This window comes from Nematostella vectensis, chromosome 7 (assembly GCF_932526225.1).
Source record: "Nematostella vectensis chromosome 7, jaNemVect1.1, whole genome shotgun sequence".
Taxonomy (NCBI): Eukaryota; Metazoa; Cnidaria; class Anthozoa; order Actiniaria; family Edwardsiidae; genus Nematostella; species Nematostella vectensis.
In genome coordinates this window covers 16,374,309-16,391,093 of record NC_064040.1, presented here as the reverse complement: position 1 = coordinate 16,391,093, position 16,785 = coordinate 16,374,309, and the positions used below count along the sequence as shown (strand labels likewise).

The 16,785-nt window shown below is 39.6% G+C and overlaps 5 protein-coding genes and 1 non-coding gene across 8 annotated transcripts in view; 3 read left to right on the top strand and 3 right to left on the bottom strand.

Moving 5' to 3' along the window:
* Positions 1–6: 6 nt before the first annotated feature.
* Positions 7–3,093, top strand: LOC125568353. Its single transcript, XM_048730430.1, has 4 exons — positions 7–571; positions 864–1,825; positions 2,107–2,315; positions 2,666–3,093. Exons 1-4 carry the CDS (start codon positions 25–27, stop codon positions 2,721–2,723), a joined length of 1,776 nt encoding a protein of 591 aa, XP_048586387.1. The 5' UTR covers positions 7–24; the 3' UTR covers positions 2,724–3,093.
* LOC116620175 (ATP synthase subunit s, mitochondrial) lies at positions 2,348–9,666 on the bottom strand. 3 transcript variants are annotated; one of them, XM_032385837.2, is made up of 6 exons: positions 9,521–9,666; positions 6,598–6,698; positions 6,154–6,192; positions 4,845–5,014; positions 4,223–4,373; positions 2,348–4,070 (listed from the first exon to the last, which is right to left on the bottom strand). In XM_032385837.2, exons 2-6 carry the CDS (start codon positions 6,621–6,623, stop codon positions 3,965–3,967), a joined length of 492 nt encoding a protein of 163 aa, XP_032241728.2. In that variant the 5' UTR covers positions 6,624–6,698; positions 9,521–9,666; the 3' UTR covers positions 2,348–3,964. The 3 variants fall into 3 exon arrangements, with proteins under 3 accessions (XP_032241728.2, XP_032241727.2, XP_032241729.2); XM_032385836.2 differs by lacking the exon at positions 9,521–9,666 and adding an exon at positions 6,905–7,016; XM_032385838.2 differs by lacking the exon at positions 9,521–9,666 and adding an exon at positions 6,905–7,016 and having other exon boundaries at positions 2,348–4,066.
* Positions 4,507–4,637, bottom strand: LOC116620194. The gene has a single exon (XR_004297065.2). It is a non-coding gene; the product is annotated as a small Cajal body-specific RNA 8 (non-coding RNA).
* Positions 7,023–10,801, top strand: LOC5516023 (pinin). Its single transcript, XM_001636071.3, has 8 exons — positions 7,023–7,179; positions 7,703–7,816; positions 8,084–8,180; positions 8,493–8,584; positions 8,658–8,733; positions 8,935–9,090; positions 9,249–9,387; positions 9,609–10,801. The coding sequence occupies exons 1-8, from the start codon at positions 7,070–7,072 to the stop codon at positions 9,860–9,862; spliced, it is 1,038 nt and encodes a 345-aa protein (XP_001636121.1). The 5' UTR covers positions 7,023–7,069; the 3' UTR covers positions 9,863–10,801.
* A 494-nt stretch (positions 10,802–11,295) lies between these two features.
* LOC5516024 (CDK-activating kinase assembly factor MAT1) lies at positions 11,296–15,673 on the bottom strand. The gene is made up of 8 exons (XM_001636124.3): positions 15,403–15,673; positions 14,913–15,065; positions 14,738–14,823; positions 14,525–14,628; positions 13,561–13,701; positions 12,960–13,070; positions 12,347–12,465; positions 11,296–12,178 (listed from the first exon to the last, which is right to left on the bottom strand). The coding sequence occupies exons 1-8, from the start codon at positions 15,489–15,491 to the stop codon at positions 12,061–12,063; spliced, it is 921 nt and encodes a 306-aa protein (XP_001636174.1). The 5' UTR covers positions 15,492–15,673; the 3' UTR covers positions 11,296–12,060.
* The window catches only part of LOC5516025 (ATP-dependent RNA helicase TDRD9), a 27,072-nt gene continuing 25,945 nt past the window's right edge, over positions 15,659–16,785 (top strand). The window contains exon 1 of the mRNA XM_048730424.1: positions 15,659–15,940. Coding sequence (XP_048586381.1) covers positions 15,783–15,940 — 158 coding nt within the window. The 5' untranslated portion in view covers positions 15,659–15,782. The remainder of the gene's footprint in view (positions 15,941–16,785) is intronic.

Genomic DNA, 16,785 nt, shown 5'->3' with positions numbered 1-16,785 from the left:
ATCGCCTTGACCTTGGGCCTCGCGATGGCGGCACTATGTGGGTGGGGCGAGACACGTGTTTACACGGCCAAAGCGCAGGAAACAGTCGCGAGCACTGTTCAATATGTAACACCTGGTGCAAGGGTGCTTATCCCGTGTCTGGCGACTCAAGCGAAGAACCTCGGGCTGCTACACGGGACAGCTCACGGAATAAAGGCAGAACGCGGAGACGACAAGACTGCACGTGAAGATCATGGGGATAGACGCGGAGAGCCCGTGAATGGAAGTAACAACCACGTTAAAGCAACCGAAGAAATCGTTGCACGAAATGATCACGTGAACGGAGGCAATGCACAAGTGACAAGCGAAGGAAAGCACTTAGTAACAAGCACAGAGCACATAAAACAGCACCCGGTAGGACAGACGAGTGAGCGCTTTGTTGAGATTTCCAACAGGAAGGAGGTGAAGAAGTTTGGCGCTCTGTTTGTGGTGCAGATGAGCGAGAAATTGAACGGTAAACTGTGCTGTTTGTATTCGAGCGAGGAAGGCGACGAATACATGTCGGTGGAGGCCGAAGTGCGTGTCATCACAGGTGAGACGGTAGATTTACTCAAACATTTATCAATCATATCTATCCTTTTCGCCCTTGCATATTATTTTATCGAGTCACGAAAAGCATATTATTTCCAAGTTCGTTGAAATTGCAATGGCACATGAAAAGCGCCGCGCTTGAACTTTTCCTTCTAATCAAATTTCCGGCTTCCCTATATTCCATGGGGCAGGGGCTAATCCAGGGTTTTTAAAGCCCTAAGATGTTCTTTGTTCGCCGTTTTTTGTACGCATAGTCTTTAACTTGCTCCTCGCTTTTTTTTAACGAACACCAGCGGACGTTCTTAGAAAGTCATACGGTCTCATCAACGAAAAGTCCCAGCGGCCAAATCCAGAGTCGAATTGCCCATCCCGCGGATTTGATATCACATCCCGAGGGACAAAGTCAAGTTGCCCACCCCAGGAATGTGCCATTCCGTCCAGTGAGACAAGGTCACGTGGTCCAACCCGCAGATTTGCCATTCCGTCCATTGAGACAAGGTCACGTGGTCCAGCCCGCAGATTTGCCATTCCATCAATTGAGACAAGGTCACGTGGTCCAGCCCGCAGATTTGCCATTCCGTCCTTTGAGAAAAGGTCACGTGGTCCAGCCCGCAGATTTGCAATTCCGTCCTTTGAGACAAGGTCACGTGGTCCAACCCGAAGATTTGCCATTCCGTCCATTGAAACAAAGTCACGTGGTCCAACCCGCAGATTTGCCATTCCATCCATTGAGACAAGGTCACGTGGTCCAACCCGCAGATTTGCCATTCCATCCATTGAGACAAGGTCACGTGGTCCAACACGCAGATTTGTCATTCCGTCGATTGAGACCAGGTCACGTGATCCAACCCGCAGATTTGCCATCCCGTCGATTGAGACCAGGTCACGTGATCCAACCCGCAGATTTGCCATCCCGTCCATTGAGACAAGGTCACGTGGTCCAACCCGCAGATTTGTCATTCCGCCCATTGAGACAAGGCCACGCGGTTATTCTCCAGACATCCAGTCCCAAGGGATAAAACCTTATACTCTATCCCGCAGATTCGCCATTCCATCTCGAAAGACACCCTTCTACCCAAGGTACGAGAGACTTTTTGTAGAAGCGATATTACCCGACCGCGGGATCGAGCTGCCTTCCCGCGGGACAGAGTGGCGTCATATCTCCATGGAGGCCCCTCCCATCACCAAGTGGGTGGAGATGATGATAGAGTCCATCGACGCGAAAGTCGCACGCTACGAGGACACTCTATTTCAGGTAGACATGATTGTTTCGTACAAATAATAGTAATAATGATGCCTTAGATTCTAGGCCTTATTATTACTACTATCAGTACCGGTGTTAAATTATTGGGGTTAGGGCTATGACCTAACCGTAACCCAAGTTACTTCATACCGGGTACTGATATAAATGATGATGATGCCTTAACTTTTAACCCTAACCCCAATTATTCCATAAGGAGTACTGATATTATTGATGATGTCTCAACTTTTAACCCAATTATTCCATAAGTAGTACTGACAAGGATGATACCTTAGGTCGGCAGCTTGTGCCTTCAAGCAGTAACCGGTGAGAGGCTTTCTTCCTGGCTGGTTGATCACTTATCTGAGAACAACATGTATGTGTATAGCGTAGGCCGGCACGTGGTGACGACCGTCAAGTTTGCCCTGATCAAGTCACTTGGGGAAGCCCTTCTAGTGTACATTTTACTGGTTAGCACTACGCTATGTTTGAGAAGATTCTTAAGGTATGTCAATTCCAAAATGACAAGGCAGCGTGTTTCCAAAGCGGTATAACGATATAACGCCCAATTTATTTCCACATTTTTTTACATAAGTAGTTCTTATTTACCCGTGAAATACATTTGGCTCAAAGTTCTGTAATAAACTCAGCCGCTGGACGCTAAAACAAAACGCAGCACAACATTTGCCAGCACTACATTGTTTTGGTGACCATCTTTAACATCAATTGATTTCTTAGGCTTCTTAAAGTCGAAGAAATGTATCTGTTTAGGAATTCTAACAAAGAAAAATATAATACTTTTAAAAGCACGTATTTGGATCTTATTGTATTCATGTTATTTTCTTCCTTTGATAGGTCTTACCAAATGTGTCTGTTTGACTTTTCTGATTTCTCAAGACGTTCTTGGAAATGAAATTCGAGAGACCTCGTGACCAATTCATCACGTGACTACCACTCTTGATGGAGACTCAGTGCTAAAGGGGCGCAAAACCGGAGCCTCTTTTGCATTCATCGCTAACTAACTAGACTGAACAATTACCGCCTGGCGTTCAAGAGTCTGGCGCCTTTGCCTCTGAAATGCACTAGTGACCCAACAAAAACTCTCACCAAATCTCTATGTTATATCAGCAGACGCCATTTCTTCCAAACTCTACTTCCAGAATAAACTAACATTTGGTAGAAAGTGTTTTTTCGGCCGAAAATCATTCAGCCTGTAACATTTTTGTTTATATATCTTATGATGTCAATCAATTCAAATAAAGTCTTAGTCTGATGTCGTGCAATGTGAGGGTTGTATTCCAGCATGTTGCCTTAGTTTTTAGGTGTTATTTTGATAGCTGCTCTTAGTGTCGGCACGCCTCGTCCACGCAGACTAGTGTCCTAAAGGCTCTTTCCCAATATGACGTAAATACCGTGATTGTACGAGGGTAAGAAATATATCCAAGTACAGCAATTGTTTTAACATTAGTGTGTTTAGCCTCTCTAAGGTGTCCATCATCTATGACCAAAGTAGAGCAAAAGCTTTGATAGAAAAACTCAGCCACGCAGACAGGCTGGTATCCTAATTATCGTCCTTATCAATTATACAGAGTTCCTGGTTTAATAGGAAGGCTTCAGCAGGGGCGGATCTAGGGTTGGCCGAGCAGACCCAGGCCCCCCTAATCGGATACTTTGCTTAAAAAGAACAAGAAATACAAGGAATCTGAAAGAACAATGAATTCCCTCCCCCTCTCTCGAAACCCTTGTTTAGGCACCCTCTTTCTTGAACTCCAGTATCCGCCCCTGTTCAGGCTGGTAAGCCGAAAAAAAAAATGAGAACCGAGTCAAATGGGTCTATACCACATTTCATGAAATATATGCTATCTATCTGTCTGTGACCGCTATTTGTCTCTAGGTTATTTTTGTTATGCTGATTTTGGATAAGAACCGAGTCAAATGGGTCTATACCACATTTCGTGAAATATATGCTATCTATCTGTCTGTGACCGCTATTTGTCTCTAGGTTATTTTTGTTATCCTGATTTTGGCAATAATCATCACCCTTTCGAAAAAATACTTCAAATAGGCAGCCTGTCATTTGTATCCTCCCCCTAAGGCTACAAGCACATAGTTACTCCAATCATCCGTTTTTTAAATCACCAAATGATCATCACGCTACATCTTGACTTCACATTCTGGTAGTTTTTTCTGGAGATCACTTATAGACTTGTCTTTGTCCTTGATGCGACTTGCGCCTGACAAGTTTAGCTTCTGCAGCTTTCTGGAGGAAATGTTAAGATCACATTTCAGCATGACAGAGCTTCAACAAATTAATGACAATTTCATAAGACTTGAAAAATGGTGGCTCAAAGGATGCCAGAGGCATAAGCAGATAAGGCAAAGCAGAAGACAGTAAAAGAGACAGGGACCTACGTCATTTGTTCAAGTGGTTGGATGTCTGAGATTCCATGACAGTTGCCAATATCTAGCTCTCTGAGAGAGTTCTTCACATGCTGCAAGTGATTCAGGTCGGTTATGTATTTACAGTTGTGAAGACTCAAATACTCTAGGTGATGAAGACCTTCTGCAAAAAAAGATTGAAATAGTTTTCTCTGCAACTTAAAACACCTCTTCTTCATCTCGTAAAAAAAGGTTGAAAATGATTTAACAAACTTTTAGTTGCTATTTAAAAGACCTAAACAAGCCAAGGAATAATTGCATGTCTGCCATGTATCTGTCCATGGAGCATTTCTTAAGCACCCATAGTCATCAGAGAGCGTTTGATCTAGGGAGCATTAGTGAGAGGCCACCTTGGGGCTTACCGGATGACCTCTGTATCTTGGTCCCATTTCAGTATAAAATATAGTGTTGTAGTGTAATATATTTTTGCACTGGGATGATGTTAATTTACTCCATTCCCCCTGAGGAGATTTCATCTTCTTAACACATCATCACATTACTTTCAGGGCTACTTTACTATCTGTCAATTCATTAGTCCAAATTCTTGTGTGGGGGAGGAAGCCCACAGATACTTCGTTTTGGTCAGTGCACCTACCTAGATGAAGCAGACCCCCCGTGGTAACACAGGTATCCTGGGCATCAATCCCCTGAAGCTTGTATTTGTGCCCAGGCCCTGGAGCAAGTGCATTGTAGTTTCTCATCCAGCTGTCATGAGAATGAAACTTGACTCCTCCTCCACATCGTAGAATCCACTCTGCTGCAACCCTACAGCCAATGATTGACAAGTGGATTCTTTTGTAATAATTATTTTATTTTTAAGGTTATTACAGTTGACAACTGATGACATATGATTTTTTGCAACTCAAACTTCCTGTTACTGTAATTTGATCCTCTAATAACATGAACCTGCTAACTCAACGTATTTTCTCCTTATTTTAAACATGTTTATTTTATTGTAAAGTAAAATGTCTTATATATTTCTATGTCACAACAATGATTGTTTTAATTATCAAAGGTGGTGTAGTGTAATCTCACAAAAACTCTTAGCCACTGTGCCCAAGGCCCGACCGCAGCTTAAGAAAGAAATTGTTTTAATTATCAAAGGTGGTGTGGTGTAATCTCACAATAACTCTTAGCCACTGTGCCCAAGGCCCGACCGCAGCTTAAGAAACAAATAATAATAATAATAATAATAATAATAATAATAATAATAATAATAATAATAATAATAATAATAATAATAATAATAATAATAATAATAATAATATTAATGATGATGATGATGATGATGATGATGATGATGATGATGAGAAATTGCCCGATTATGGGACATAAAGACATGTGTTGTCCCAATCGTTGTTGGCGCTCTCGGAACAGTCAGTAAAAACTTGATAAAGCATTTAAGTTCGATTGTCTTAAAGACAAGGATCAAGTTACTCCAGAAAGGAGCTCTCCTCGGATCAGCGCGGCTACTAAGACAGGTGCTCGAGGTCTGAGGTTGTAGGATACGACTTGACCTCGATACATAACCTACCAGCTGTGATCAAATATGTGTATAATAATAATAATAATAATAATAATAATAATAATAATAATAATAATAATAATAATAATAATAATAATAATAATAATAATAATAATAATAATAATAATAATAATAATAATAATAATAATAATAATAATAATAATAATAATAATAATAATAATAATAATAATAATAATAATAATAATAATAACTTCTGCTGAGTTCGAAAGTTGCATGAGCCATATTCAATGCAAATGCATGCAAATGAAGATGAAACAATTAACTTGATTCATTTGCATGCATTTGCATTGAATACGGCTCATGGTAATACGACGTTTGAACTTAGCTTTACAGGATAATAGGATCGAAATGAGCTTACCTATCTGGGCCAAACTCTTCAATGCGACTGTAATCAACTCTAAAAAGCAGATATAAATAAATATGTAGTGTAAGGATTGGTAAGGGCAAATAGTACACCCAAAAATCAATACAAAGGGGTTATTCGCCGGGCGGGAGGTCCGAATCGTGAAATACCGTGACTGAGGTATAGAAAATACTGATAGTATTGAAAATACTGTCGGTATTTTCAAGGCCAAGGTTACGGTATTTCACGATATGGATCGACCTTAACCCAGTAATTTTTTCCAGCGCCAGCCAAAACATACTTTGAGTAAGTAGTGCGCACAAAATATCGATTCTCAGCAGATATAGGAATCTCCGGACCGCTCTATAATTAGCCAATCAGAATGCAAGAACCGTTACTGTGACAGCTAAAAAAATAACTTCCAATAATGACTTTTTACCATATAGATATTTCACAGACCTGTTGAAGACGAAATTGAGCCACATGTAAAAAGACCTCTTTGTCAGGAGTGGGGAGATGTGTTTGGTCTTCGCAGACAGCAACACACATGGCTGGAGGTACTAAACAAAGACGGAATGTCACTAAGGGGATAAAATAGCAGTGCGAAAAGCATGGAAAGAGGAAGAAAAACATATTAAAATAATTAAGTAATCAAATAACGCAATGGCTCAAACCATCTCTTAAACCTGAGTTTGCATGGTGATAAAAAAATGTTCTTTCAAATAACATGCTTACAGGTGATCAACCATCAATAAAACTGACATACCCTAATCATTGTTCTTCATTTACCATCCAAACATTTACAATACAAACATTTTCAAAAAGAAATAAGACATTATTCAACCAGGCGTTCCTATTTAACGACAACTGACAAGCTGATCGCAGGCTCGTTGAGCGGGTGACCACGTGACAAGTGAGGGCTTGAGGCAAAATGGCGACTGTAGCTGAGCTAAGGAGAGAGGTGGAAATTGCGAGAGAAGGGCTGAAAAATGTCGACGAAACCATCAAAAAACTTACTGGAAGGGATCCTTCGGAATTCAGGTAATACTAGCTGTGATTTTATGCCGATTTCCCTGCCGTACGCTTTCATTTTGAAGAAGTCGTGACTTCGAACACAGCTTGTGTCGTGTAAGAAACAGTTCCATCTTCCCATGCTGTGACACACTGTCAAGATAGGATAATTTAAGTCTGATATACGGAAATGTATCATACCTACTCATAAAGAGTGATATTGTCTTTGTGTTAGAATAAACAGAGATATTTAAGTACCATTTAGCTAAACCAGACTTTGACTCCACGTGTGATATAAAGTCGGCATTCGGTAGACGTATCGGGCATACGTATCATTGCTACTATATCATCATTGCATGGAGGTAATTAAAGCAGACTACCATGCACTAATGAAAAAGCAAAAGTTTCAAGTGCTGATCACCCAATTTAGTGCTTCAGATATAATTTTCCTGTCTTTTTAAAAAGCATTTACCCCACAAACAAATTGGTCATTTGTACAGAGGTAGTTGTGTAGTATCTTTATCTAACAATGACACAAAGTTATTGTGGCTAGACCACCAGGGCGGCGAGTGTCACTCAAGAGGGACTTTGGCGACCGGAGCGGACTACATGGGCCAGGCGGCAAGAGGAGAGTCAGCGGAGATGATCAATCTGGGCCAAGAGGAAGGTATATGTTTACGTGGATAATATCAAGGCTGTTTAGAAAAGGTGTTTTACAGTGCGAAACTTGATGTATCACAAAACCACACATAGTCGTGTTTACTGTAGACAAGGGAACAGTATTGCTTAAGTTTATCTGGTTCTAAACTATAAAAGTATAAACTATAAAGTAGAATGATTCAGGAAAGTTGGCTGTGCTATTGCTACTTTGTTTAGCTGCTAATATTTATTTATGTACTATGCTTTGCATGACATTTACTGTTCTAATCTCAAGACTGTCGAGCCGTGTGATTGTGAGCCAGACATCACAAGTTTCAGCCCGCCATTCACTGGATAGTGACGGTGAAGAAGAAGAGGATGATTCAAAAAAGGTACTGAAACACTAAAAAAATCAAGGTTACCATGGAAACACTAGCAAATTATATACACTTAAAACCCTGAGAAATTCGTATTTGTGTTTGACATTATTTTATTCTGTTATGATCTATTTTGTTCAAGCATTAATAGATCCAAAATTCAGTGATGTTTTTAGTTCAAATCAATTCAACCAACAATTTTCAAGTGTCTATGTTGAGAACCAGACACCAAAAGTGAAATTTGATCAAAGAGATACATGTCTACATATTTTCCTCTATCATTATCCGAGTTTCACTTGTGTCATTTTGTGAATATTTTATCCTCAGCCGTCTATCCAGTCATCTGTGGTAGCTACAGCAGCGCCAGTTCGCCTCAAGCGAGAACCTGTCATTGCCGATGATGCCAAAACAAAATCAAGGTGACAGGTTTACTATCTATTGTGTTCCTTTAATTATTACTATACTAACACTTTTGTTTAAATTATGCCTCAGAAACCGAAGAATGTTTGGCATGCTTCTAGGAACACTGCAAAAATTCAAGCAAGACAGCGTCTCTCACTCTGATAAAGTGAGTTATTTCCATTGCAAAGCTATTGTATGAAGAGAAAGCTCCTTATTTTATCCACTCATGAATTATAAGTGAATGAATACTTCTATAGCCATATATAAATTGAACTAGATATATGACAAAACAAGCATGAGCAAATTTATTTATTTATGTTAAACTTTGTGTGAAATAAGAAATAATTTTTGAATTTGTGTTTTACAGGAGAAACGCAGGGAAGAAATAAACAAAAAGCTGGAGGAAAAGGAAGCGAAAGAAAAAGAGGAAATGGCAACTCAACGCAGAGACTTGTACAATGCTAGAAGAGCCAAACAAGCAGAGCTTAAGAGATTGGAGTGGAAAGTTGAACTTACAGCTATGGTAAGGCTACATCGCCAAGGAAATAAGAAAAGAGAGTTGAACTTTCTGCCATGATATCAATACTACATGGCTAAGGAGATTAGAGAAGAGAGTTAAAAAGCTCACTTTTAGTTATGTTATTTTGTTGACAATGCATTTTATTTATGTTTTTTTTCCAGCAAGAGGAATGGGATCAAAATAGTCTTCATCTGTGTAATTCTATCAAAACAAAGGCTACTCCTCCAATATTCTATCTACCATCAAAACACACAGATAAGACACAAAAACTGCTAGAGGAATCATCTAGAGCAGTCAAACGTGAGTACAATATGAGGTTCAATTACTGTATATAAAGGATAATTGGAGTGTCATATTTTCCTCTATCAGTTTTGTTTAAGAACTTTTTGTTTTGTTTAAGCTTTAAAAACAATGTGTGTGTTATAGAACGCACCTTGCTTTAATGCTTAGCATGTTACTGGTGTACTGTAGTTGATTCTCGGGAATACTATATCTCAAAATGTTCCACTGTCCATCTGTAGGAGCCATGGCGAAGCGGCGAGCAGAAATTGAAGAAGAGCTAGAAAAGGAAGCAGAACGCATCAAGGCAACCCAAGGGGAAGGTGGTACCATAGGAGGGGAGGGTGGGGAGGATCCCAAGGGGGGAGGGGAGATGGACACTAGTGTTAATGAACAGGAGGAAGTGAGGGAAAATGATCATGTGGCAGCAAGCAGCGACACTCGACAGGTAATTGTCACAGAGGATGACCCCATGGATGCAGAGGGAATGGAATAGTTATTGTACTGTGTTAGTCTGTTTTAGATATGTGGTCTGTTAACCTCTTTCTCTCTTGTATGTTTACATCATCATGTTGTATTTTTCTCATCGCTTGCGTTGTTGCTTACACTAGGTACATACTAAAATGGATAACAAACTGCATGCATGCCTTTGTTAAATCTGCTATCCTGTGCCGTACTGGTTCCACTGTTTCATGTTAAACTTTTCTGAGAGCATTTTCTACTCCTGATTGAGGTTAATTTTTTAGCTTTTCAATGATACAGTCTCAATACCCTTTTTCCTGCATCGTCTGAAAAGCACTCGTCTTGAAGCGTACTAAACATTGAGGCAGAGGTCTTAAACTTGACATGGTTTTAAGACCAGCAATTATAAATTATTGCTTCCAAACAAGGGCCTGATTATAAAAGATGTCAAGATGCCACAGTCATATTTAAAACATTTAAAAGTTCAATAATCCCATCTTAACAAAGCTGCTTAATCCCATTGTGTTGTCTTTGTGTTGTACAGCAGCATCTTTTGTGTCAACTGTGCTATGTTGCTTATCTCTTGATTGTCTTTGCCATTCCATTATGTCCCCAAGTATCAGTTCCAAGAAGCTATTGCATTCAACACATTCAGACACATTGAAGTAGGGAACCAAACACAAACCTGTGCCGATGGTGGGACTTGTACTTACAGTTGTTTGTAGTTTACTGTAGTGTTTGTTTCCTTTTTGTTTTGTTTTTCATTTTCTGTCAACACAGTTTTGTAGACAATGTTATTGTGTTTATGGATATGAATGGCAGATTGCCAAATCCTCAATAGAAGAGACCAGCAGCAATGGACTGGTAGTACATTCTGTCAACCAGCTATGGGAAATCCAGTTATGCATTAACTCCTACAGTTGTAAATTTTCGGATTTTTTAGGGCAAATGTGAATAAAGCTATATTTCATGATTTTTGTGGTTTTGGTTAGATTACCATAAATGAGCTAATATATGCCCCTTATTTAAGAACGGCTCCTATTTAATGAATTCACCCCACCCCACCCCCAAAGCTTACAAGTAATAAACACCCCTCTCCAATAAATGCCCCCCTCTTTTTCCCCCCCCCCCACCCCCCCCACACACACACACACACCAAGACATAAGATAATTAATTAGATCATTTAAGACTCGGGGAGTTACCAAGTGTAAGTCAAAGCTGTGGTCACATGTGGCATTAGTACTAATGTAATACCAATATCAATTGGTGTGCGTTTGCTGAGCTGCATTGTCACAAATATAACTTTTTGTGGGGGGGGGGGGGGGGGGGGCTGATGTACCTATTCAAGATAAGCCTTAATCTATTCCAAAAGAATATTTTCCCAAAAAAAGAATCAATCTTCAAAGTGCTTGATCATTATTTTAACACTCTCTCTTATTCTAATCAAAGAAATACTGTAAACTGAGTTCATTATCAACATTTGGAATTGTTTTGTTTAATATTTTGATTGAATGAAAATGTTTGCTTGATACACAACACCATAACCACAGATAGGTCCATGTTACCATGACACTATCCTTTTAACGCCCAGACAAGGCTGAAGTCCTACCAGTAATAAGTTTGTGGCCTAAAAGACATAACCTTTTCAGTTAAGCCAAAATGCACAACGACATGGACATACACATGAGTGCCTATTACCCGCGTCCCAGAGGGTATTCACGGCAATGATCAGGGATTCAACCTATTTTTGTATAAGTCAGAGGGTATTCACGACAATGATCAGGGATCCAACCTATTTTTATATAAGTCAGAGGGTATTCACGACAATGATCAGGGATCCAACCTATTTTTATATAAGTCAGAGGGTATTCATGACAATGATCAGGGATCCAACCTATTTTTATATAAGTCAGAGGGTATTCACGACAATGATCAGGGATCCAATCTATTTTTATATAAGTCAGAGCTGGGTATTAAGGAAATATTAAAGTTTCTATTCTTGATATTTTGTGGGTACAAAACTTTGCGCTCTGTCAGCTTCTCCGGTCGTGTTTAGAACAGAGTATCCCCCCTCCCAAGTCCTGGATCTAACTCACCCAACAAGGAAATATAAATGGGCAAGAATTTGATGAAAGCCAATAAAGCCCATACCGCTAAAGGTTGCTTGGTTGCTGATCATATGGCATGTCAGAATGACCTAAGAATCTTTCTAACTACTAGCTGGAAGTGTGTCATAAGTTGAGATATAATGATGAGAAGGCGTCTTGTAGGGCCCGCCCACATGCTAGCTCTGCTGAGTACCCAGTGGCTTTCTCTGCATCTGTTATAGCTCTTACATGCTTCAGATAACTGTAAGGAGAAGAATTGGATCGGTAAACATTCAATTACATATTGACATTGAGATTCATATTAGTTTTCAAACAAATGTCAACAGTTTTTATGATATCAAAACATCTCGACCTGCCACTACTATCGACGTGTACTACTGGATATAAAAAATACTACACAAAGACTTACCCTCTAGAAGCCAGGATCTCCACGGGTGGGGTGTCAGGCCCCTCATTGTTCTCTTTGAGAGGGGTGTAAGTATATAGGGGTGTGGTCATCAATGGTAGAGGTATAAACTCCTCACGTGTCTAGAAAAAAAATATTTAGAGTTTGTAGTTGAGGTTGTTATTTTATGAGTGGTAGGGATTTTTTTTGGTTATGATCTCATTTACCTTTCTCCGTCAACTCTAGTGGCAAGCAACAGGAAAGGTTGGAAGACCCTCAAGACCATTTGATAACCAAATTCAATAAAATAAAGACTCTCAAACAGTAAGAGGAAGAGCTAGATATTGATATTATATCCTAGATATAAATCTTTGATACCCAGAAAGCTCTATGGGAAACAATAAAGTATGTATGTGTCTGCAACAGTACTGTAGTGGGTACTTGGTTGGGGGTTTAAGGGTCATTTAAAATCCAGTAAGGCATGTACAGTAAGTACACTAGTCTAGGACTTCTTGACACTTTGTCAAGAAGTCCTTTTTTCATATATACACATTAAAAAAAAGATAGGAGGCATTGGAAGGGGGCGGGGGTGCATTCCCAGCCTATGGGCCTGTGCAATATTGACAATACTACAAACCTGCACATTTGCTGTGAACTGGTTGGATGCAGAGAACAAAAGGGACTGCTTCTTGGGGTTCTTACAGGCATGCTCGGCAACAATCTCATCTAATGGTTTATTACCTGCAATCTAACAATAAAACTTCATGCAATGTACAGCAGTGTTGGCCATGCCACGTCAATCCAATACTTGGCTTGTGAGGGTGGGATACTTCATCCAGTCATTGCTTTTTAATTGATTTAATTGCTTGGGATGTTCCACATCCCATATGCAAACATATCTGAGAACAGCACAAGCCCTAACCAGTCTCAAAATACTGGTGGACATCTAGGTACTGGGGGGCGTGGCTAGGTAGTGTAGCATTATGGCACCGTAGCGTGCAATGTCGTGGTATACAGCATGGCATTGTGTCAAATTGCTCTTTACATGAGGGGTCTTGAGAGATTCTTCTAAACCACTTTAAAATTGATGGGGGCATGGACACATGTTTTAATTATGGGGCTTCTTTTCCTATGTTTTAAGTATTTGAGTAGTTACGATAGGTATGATATGATGAGGTATCAGTATTCTAAACACATTTATCTTTTGTAGCTGCCAACACCAATTTCATCAAACTCACCAGGTTGTCTAAGAATGCCTCTTTTTCTTGCCTCTTTTTCTTTGTTTCTTCTTTTGTCATCATGGCTTCTTGTTTCTTCCTCATCTCATGTTCTCTTTGCTCCTCTTCTATCTGTGACATGATGATTGCTTCCTCTCTTCCCTAAAAAAGATACATCAGTTTTTCAGGGTCAAAGCGAAAAAGAGTCCTCAGATGTACTCTAAAACACAGCATTTTAAGGCAAAGCAATTCTTTTCAACTGTTAGTAGCTGTTCAATGTGGGCCTTGGTACCCTTTCTGATCACCCCTTCAGGAATATCCCTTTTCCTCTGAGGAGAAAACAGATCCACCTCTGCATGCAGGTCTTAGTTTTGTAATACAACTGACAAGCAGTAAGTAGTCCCGTGACACATGCATCAGTACACACACACACCAGCTTGATGTTACTTTTCCTTATCTGTGACACATGCACCAGTACACACACACACACCAGCTTGATGTTACTTTTCCTTATCTGTGACACATGCATCAGTACACACACACACCAGCTTGATGTTACTTTTCCTTATCTGTGACACATGCACCAGTACACACACACACACCAGCTTGATGTTGCTTTTCCTTATCTGTGACACATGCATCAGTACACACACACACCAGCTTGATGTTGCTTTTCCTTATCTGACACATGCATCAGTACACACACACACACCAGCTTGATGTTACTTTTCCTTATCTGTGACACATGCATCAGTACACACACACACACCAGCTTGATGTTACTTTTCCTTATCTGACACATGCATCAGTACACACACACACACCAGCTTGATGTTACTTTTCCTTATCTGACACATGCATCAGTACACACACACACCAGCTTGATGTTACTTTTCCTTATCTGTGACACATGCACCAGTACCACACATACCAGTTTGATGTTACTTTTCCTTATCTGTGACACATGCACCAGTACCACACATACCAGTTTGATGTTGCTTTTCCTTATCTGGGTGGCATTCTCCTTCTTGTACTTCTCCATTGCTTTCTTTGTTTCTTCCACATCAATGCCATTTGTTAAGTTCCATACTAAGGAAGTGATTACCAATAAAGGTTTGAGGTTTCTTCCTATAAGACCCTTGTATTTTCAACTATTAACTATAACAATAAAGAGGATGAGGGACATTCTTATACTTGCCTATATCTTCGACATCTTCAAGGTAGTCATTGTAACTGCGTAATGGGTCTGGCTCCCCTGCAAAATCTTCCTCGTGCTTGTTGTAACTTCGGAAAAATAAGGGGAATCTCATCAACACTCTTTTTTTTGTACTGCAGAAACAGTGCATTATCAAGAGCCCAAAGCACATACATACTATTTTAAGACAGTTTTTCTGATATCAACTTCTTTTTCTACGAGGAGGTCTTCAAATTGTTGTAATCTGAAGTCACTGCGACGCAGGGGAGTGTTGCATTCTGGACAGGCAGCGGATGGTCGTGTGAATAGGACATCAACACAATTGTCACATCTGTAAAAGAAAGAAATAGATGGCTCAGACAAACGTATTTTCTTTCGACCTTCCACTTCAAACAAAATGTAAATTATGCCTCCCCCCCCCCCCCCCTTTATTTTTTTTGGAGCAGTAAAGTAAAGAACAGTAAAGAAAAGTCAGTATATATGTACTAGAAAGTTAGAAATATAGAATCTCTTTGAATCTTATCATACCTTAGAAATTAAATAATTAACTTTCAAGTTTTAATGGCAGTTTTGAGGTAAGAAAGTGTGAAACATTATACTAAAACTAAAACAAAGAAGATGCAAAAACTGTTCTTATCAATGTTTTGACATCGAATCACGACACTTACAGTTTGTGGCCGCAAACATTAACCATCAACTTGAGCTTGGGGTTCCTGTATTTCGTGGTCTTGCATCGAGGACAAGACTGCTCATCCATCGCTCTTGTTTATGTCAAGACATTTTCACGTACTCAGACCATCTCTTGGTCAAACTCTGTTCTTCTGCGATCGCGGGCTCACTCAAATGTATTTTCTTCCCCGATTGGCTGAATTAGATGTAAGCCGCTCTGCTATTGGCTAAGCTCAAGCATGCTCAGATCGCATGTTGTGACCTCTACATGTGAGGTTTATTTACTTCGAGGTAACAGATTTTGTTTTGGGCTTTTTTTTAGCATTTCGTTTATAGTATTATGAGTTTACACCTATCGTTGTGCTGTTAAGAATCCAAAATGGCAGATATTACGACGGATATGGTAAATAGCTTTTTCAGCTTAGGAAAAACCGCGGCGAAACCGAAAGTTGTGGTGGCGGTAAAAGGACCTCCTCGAGCTCCGAATACGAACTACAGGCCTGATTTTAAGCTACCAAAGAAATCAAGCTTATCAAGGTCAGGGAATTAATGCAATATTCCCATATATAGATAATGCATGCATGTTTCATCCAACCTTTTTAGAGTTTTTTAGAGGGTGTGGGCCATTTTATTTTTGAGGATCGTCGAACGGAGTGAAATCTATTTCGTGTGTTTGTGTTCTGCTAAATGGGAAAATAATTTCTTTTCACAAGAGTATAACTCACCGTTTGAATACTCCCTTTCTGCTTAGTTGATGTCAGCATTTTTATATTTGCATATCAGTACTTCTCTCGTGTATGCTTCCTTCCTCTAGCCTTGTCTTTCTTACTATGCAAATGTAATGGAGATATTCTTCAATCACAACTTAAACACGAGGTTCCGGTATAAAAGGCTTAGCTCCGCCCACAAAAAATGGCATCTTTTTTAAAATTAAACATGGCGGGTAATAAGCAAAAAAATGGGTAAGCATAATTTTTCGAAAAAAACTCACTAAATCTTGAAGAATATTGTTTTAATGAGAATAAAACATAATTTAACAAGTAAAACAATCAATTTATCCAGTTTACTGTTTTTAATCACATATCAACCAAAAGTTTTCTTTCCATCGCGTTTCAAATTTCACACCTAAACAAGCTGACCAACCAAAGAAGCTGAAATGGCCGTTTATACTTCTCTTATACTTCGCCTTTACTCTTCCATATGAACATAAGCCCCTAAACATCTCCAAAAGCAGTACTTCATATTGTGATCTGTGTAAGAACTTATGGGCAGAAGTTCTTCTGGCTTGTGAACAGGGATGTTTCATCGACATGAACCATGGTTTTTTATTTTTACAAAGTTACAGCAAGTCTGAGGAATGTTTTGCAGGGGAGCCAGACCCA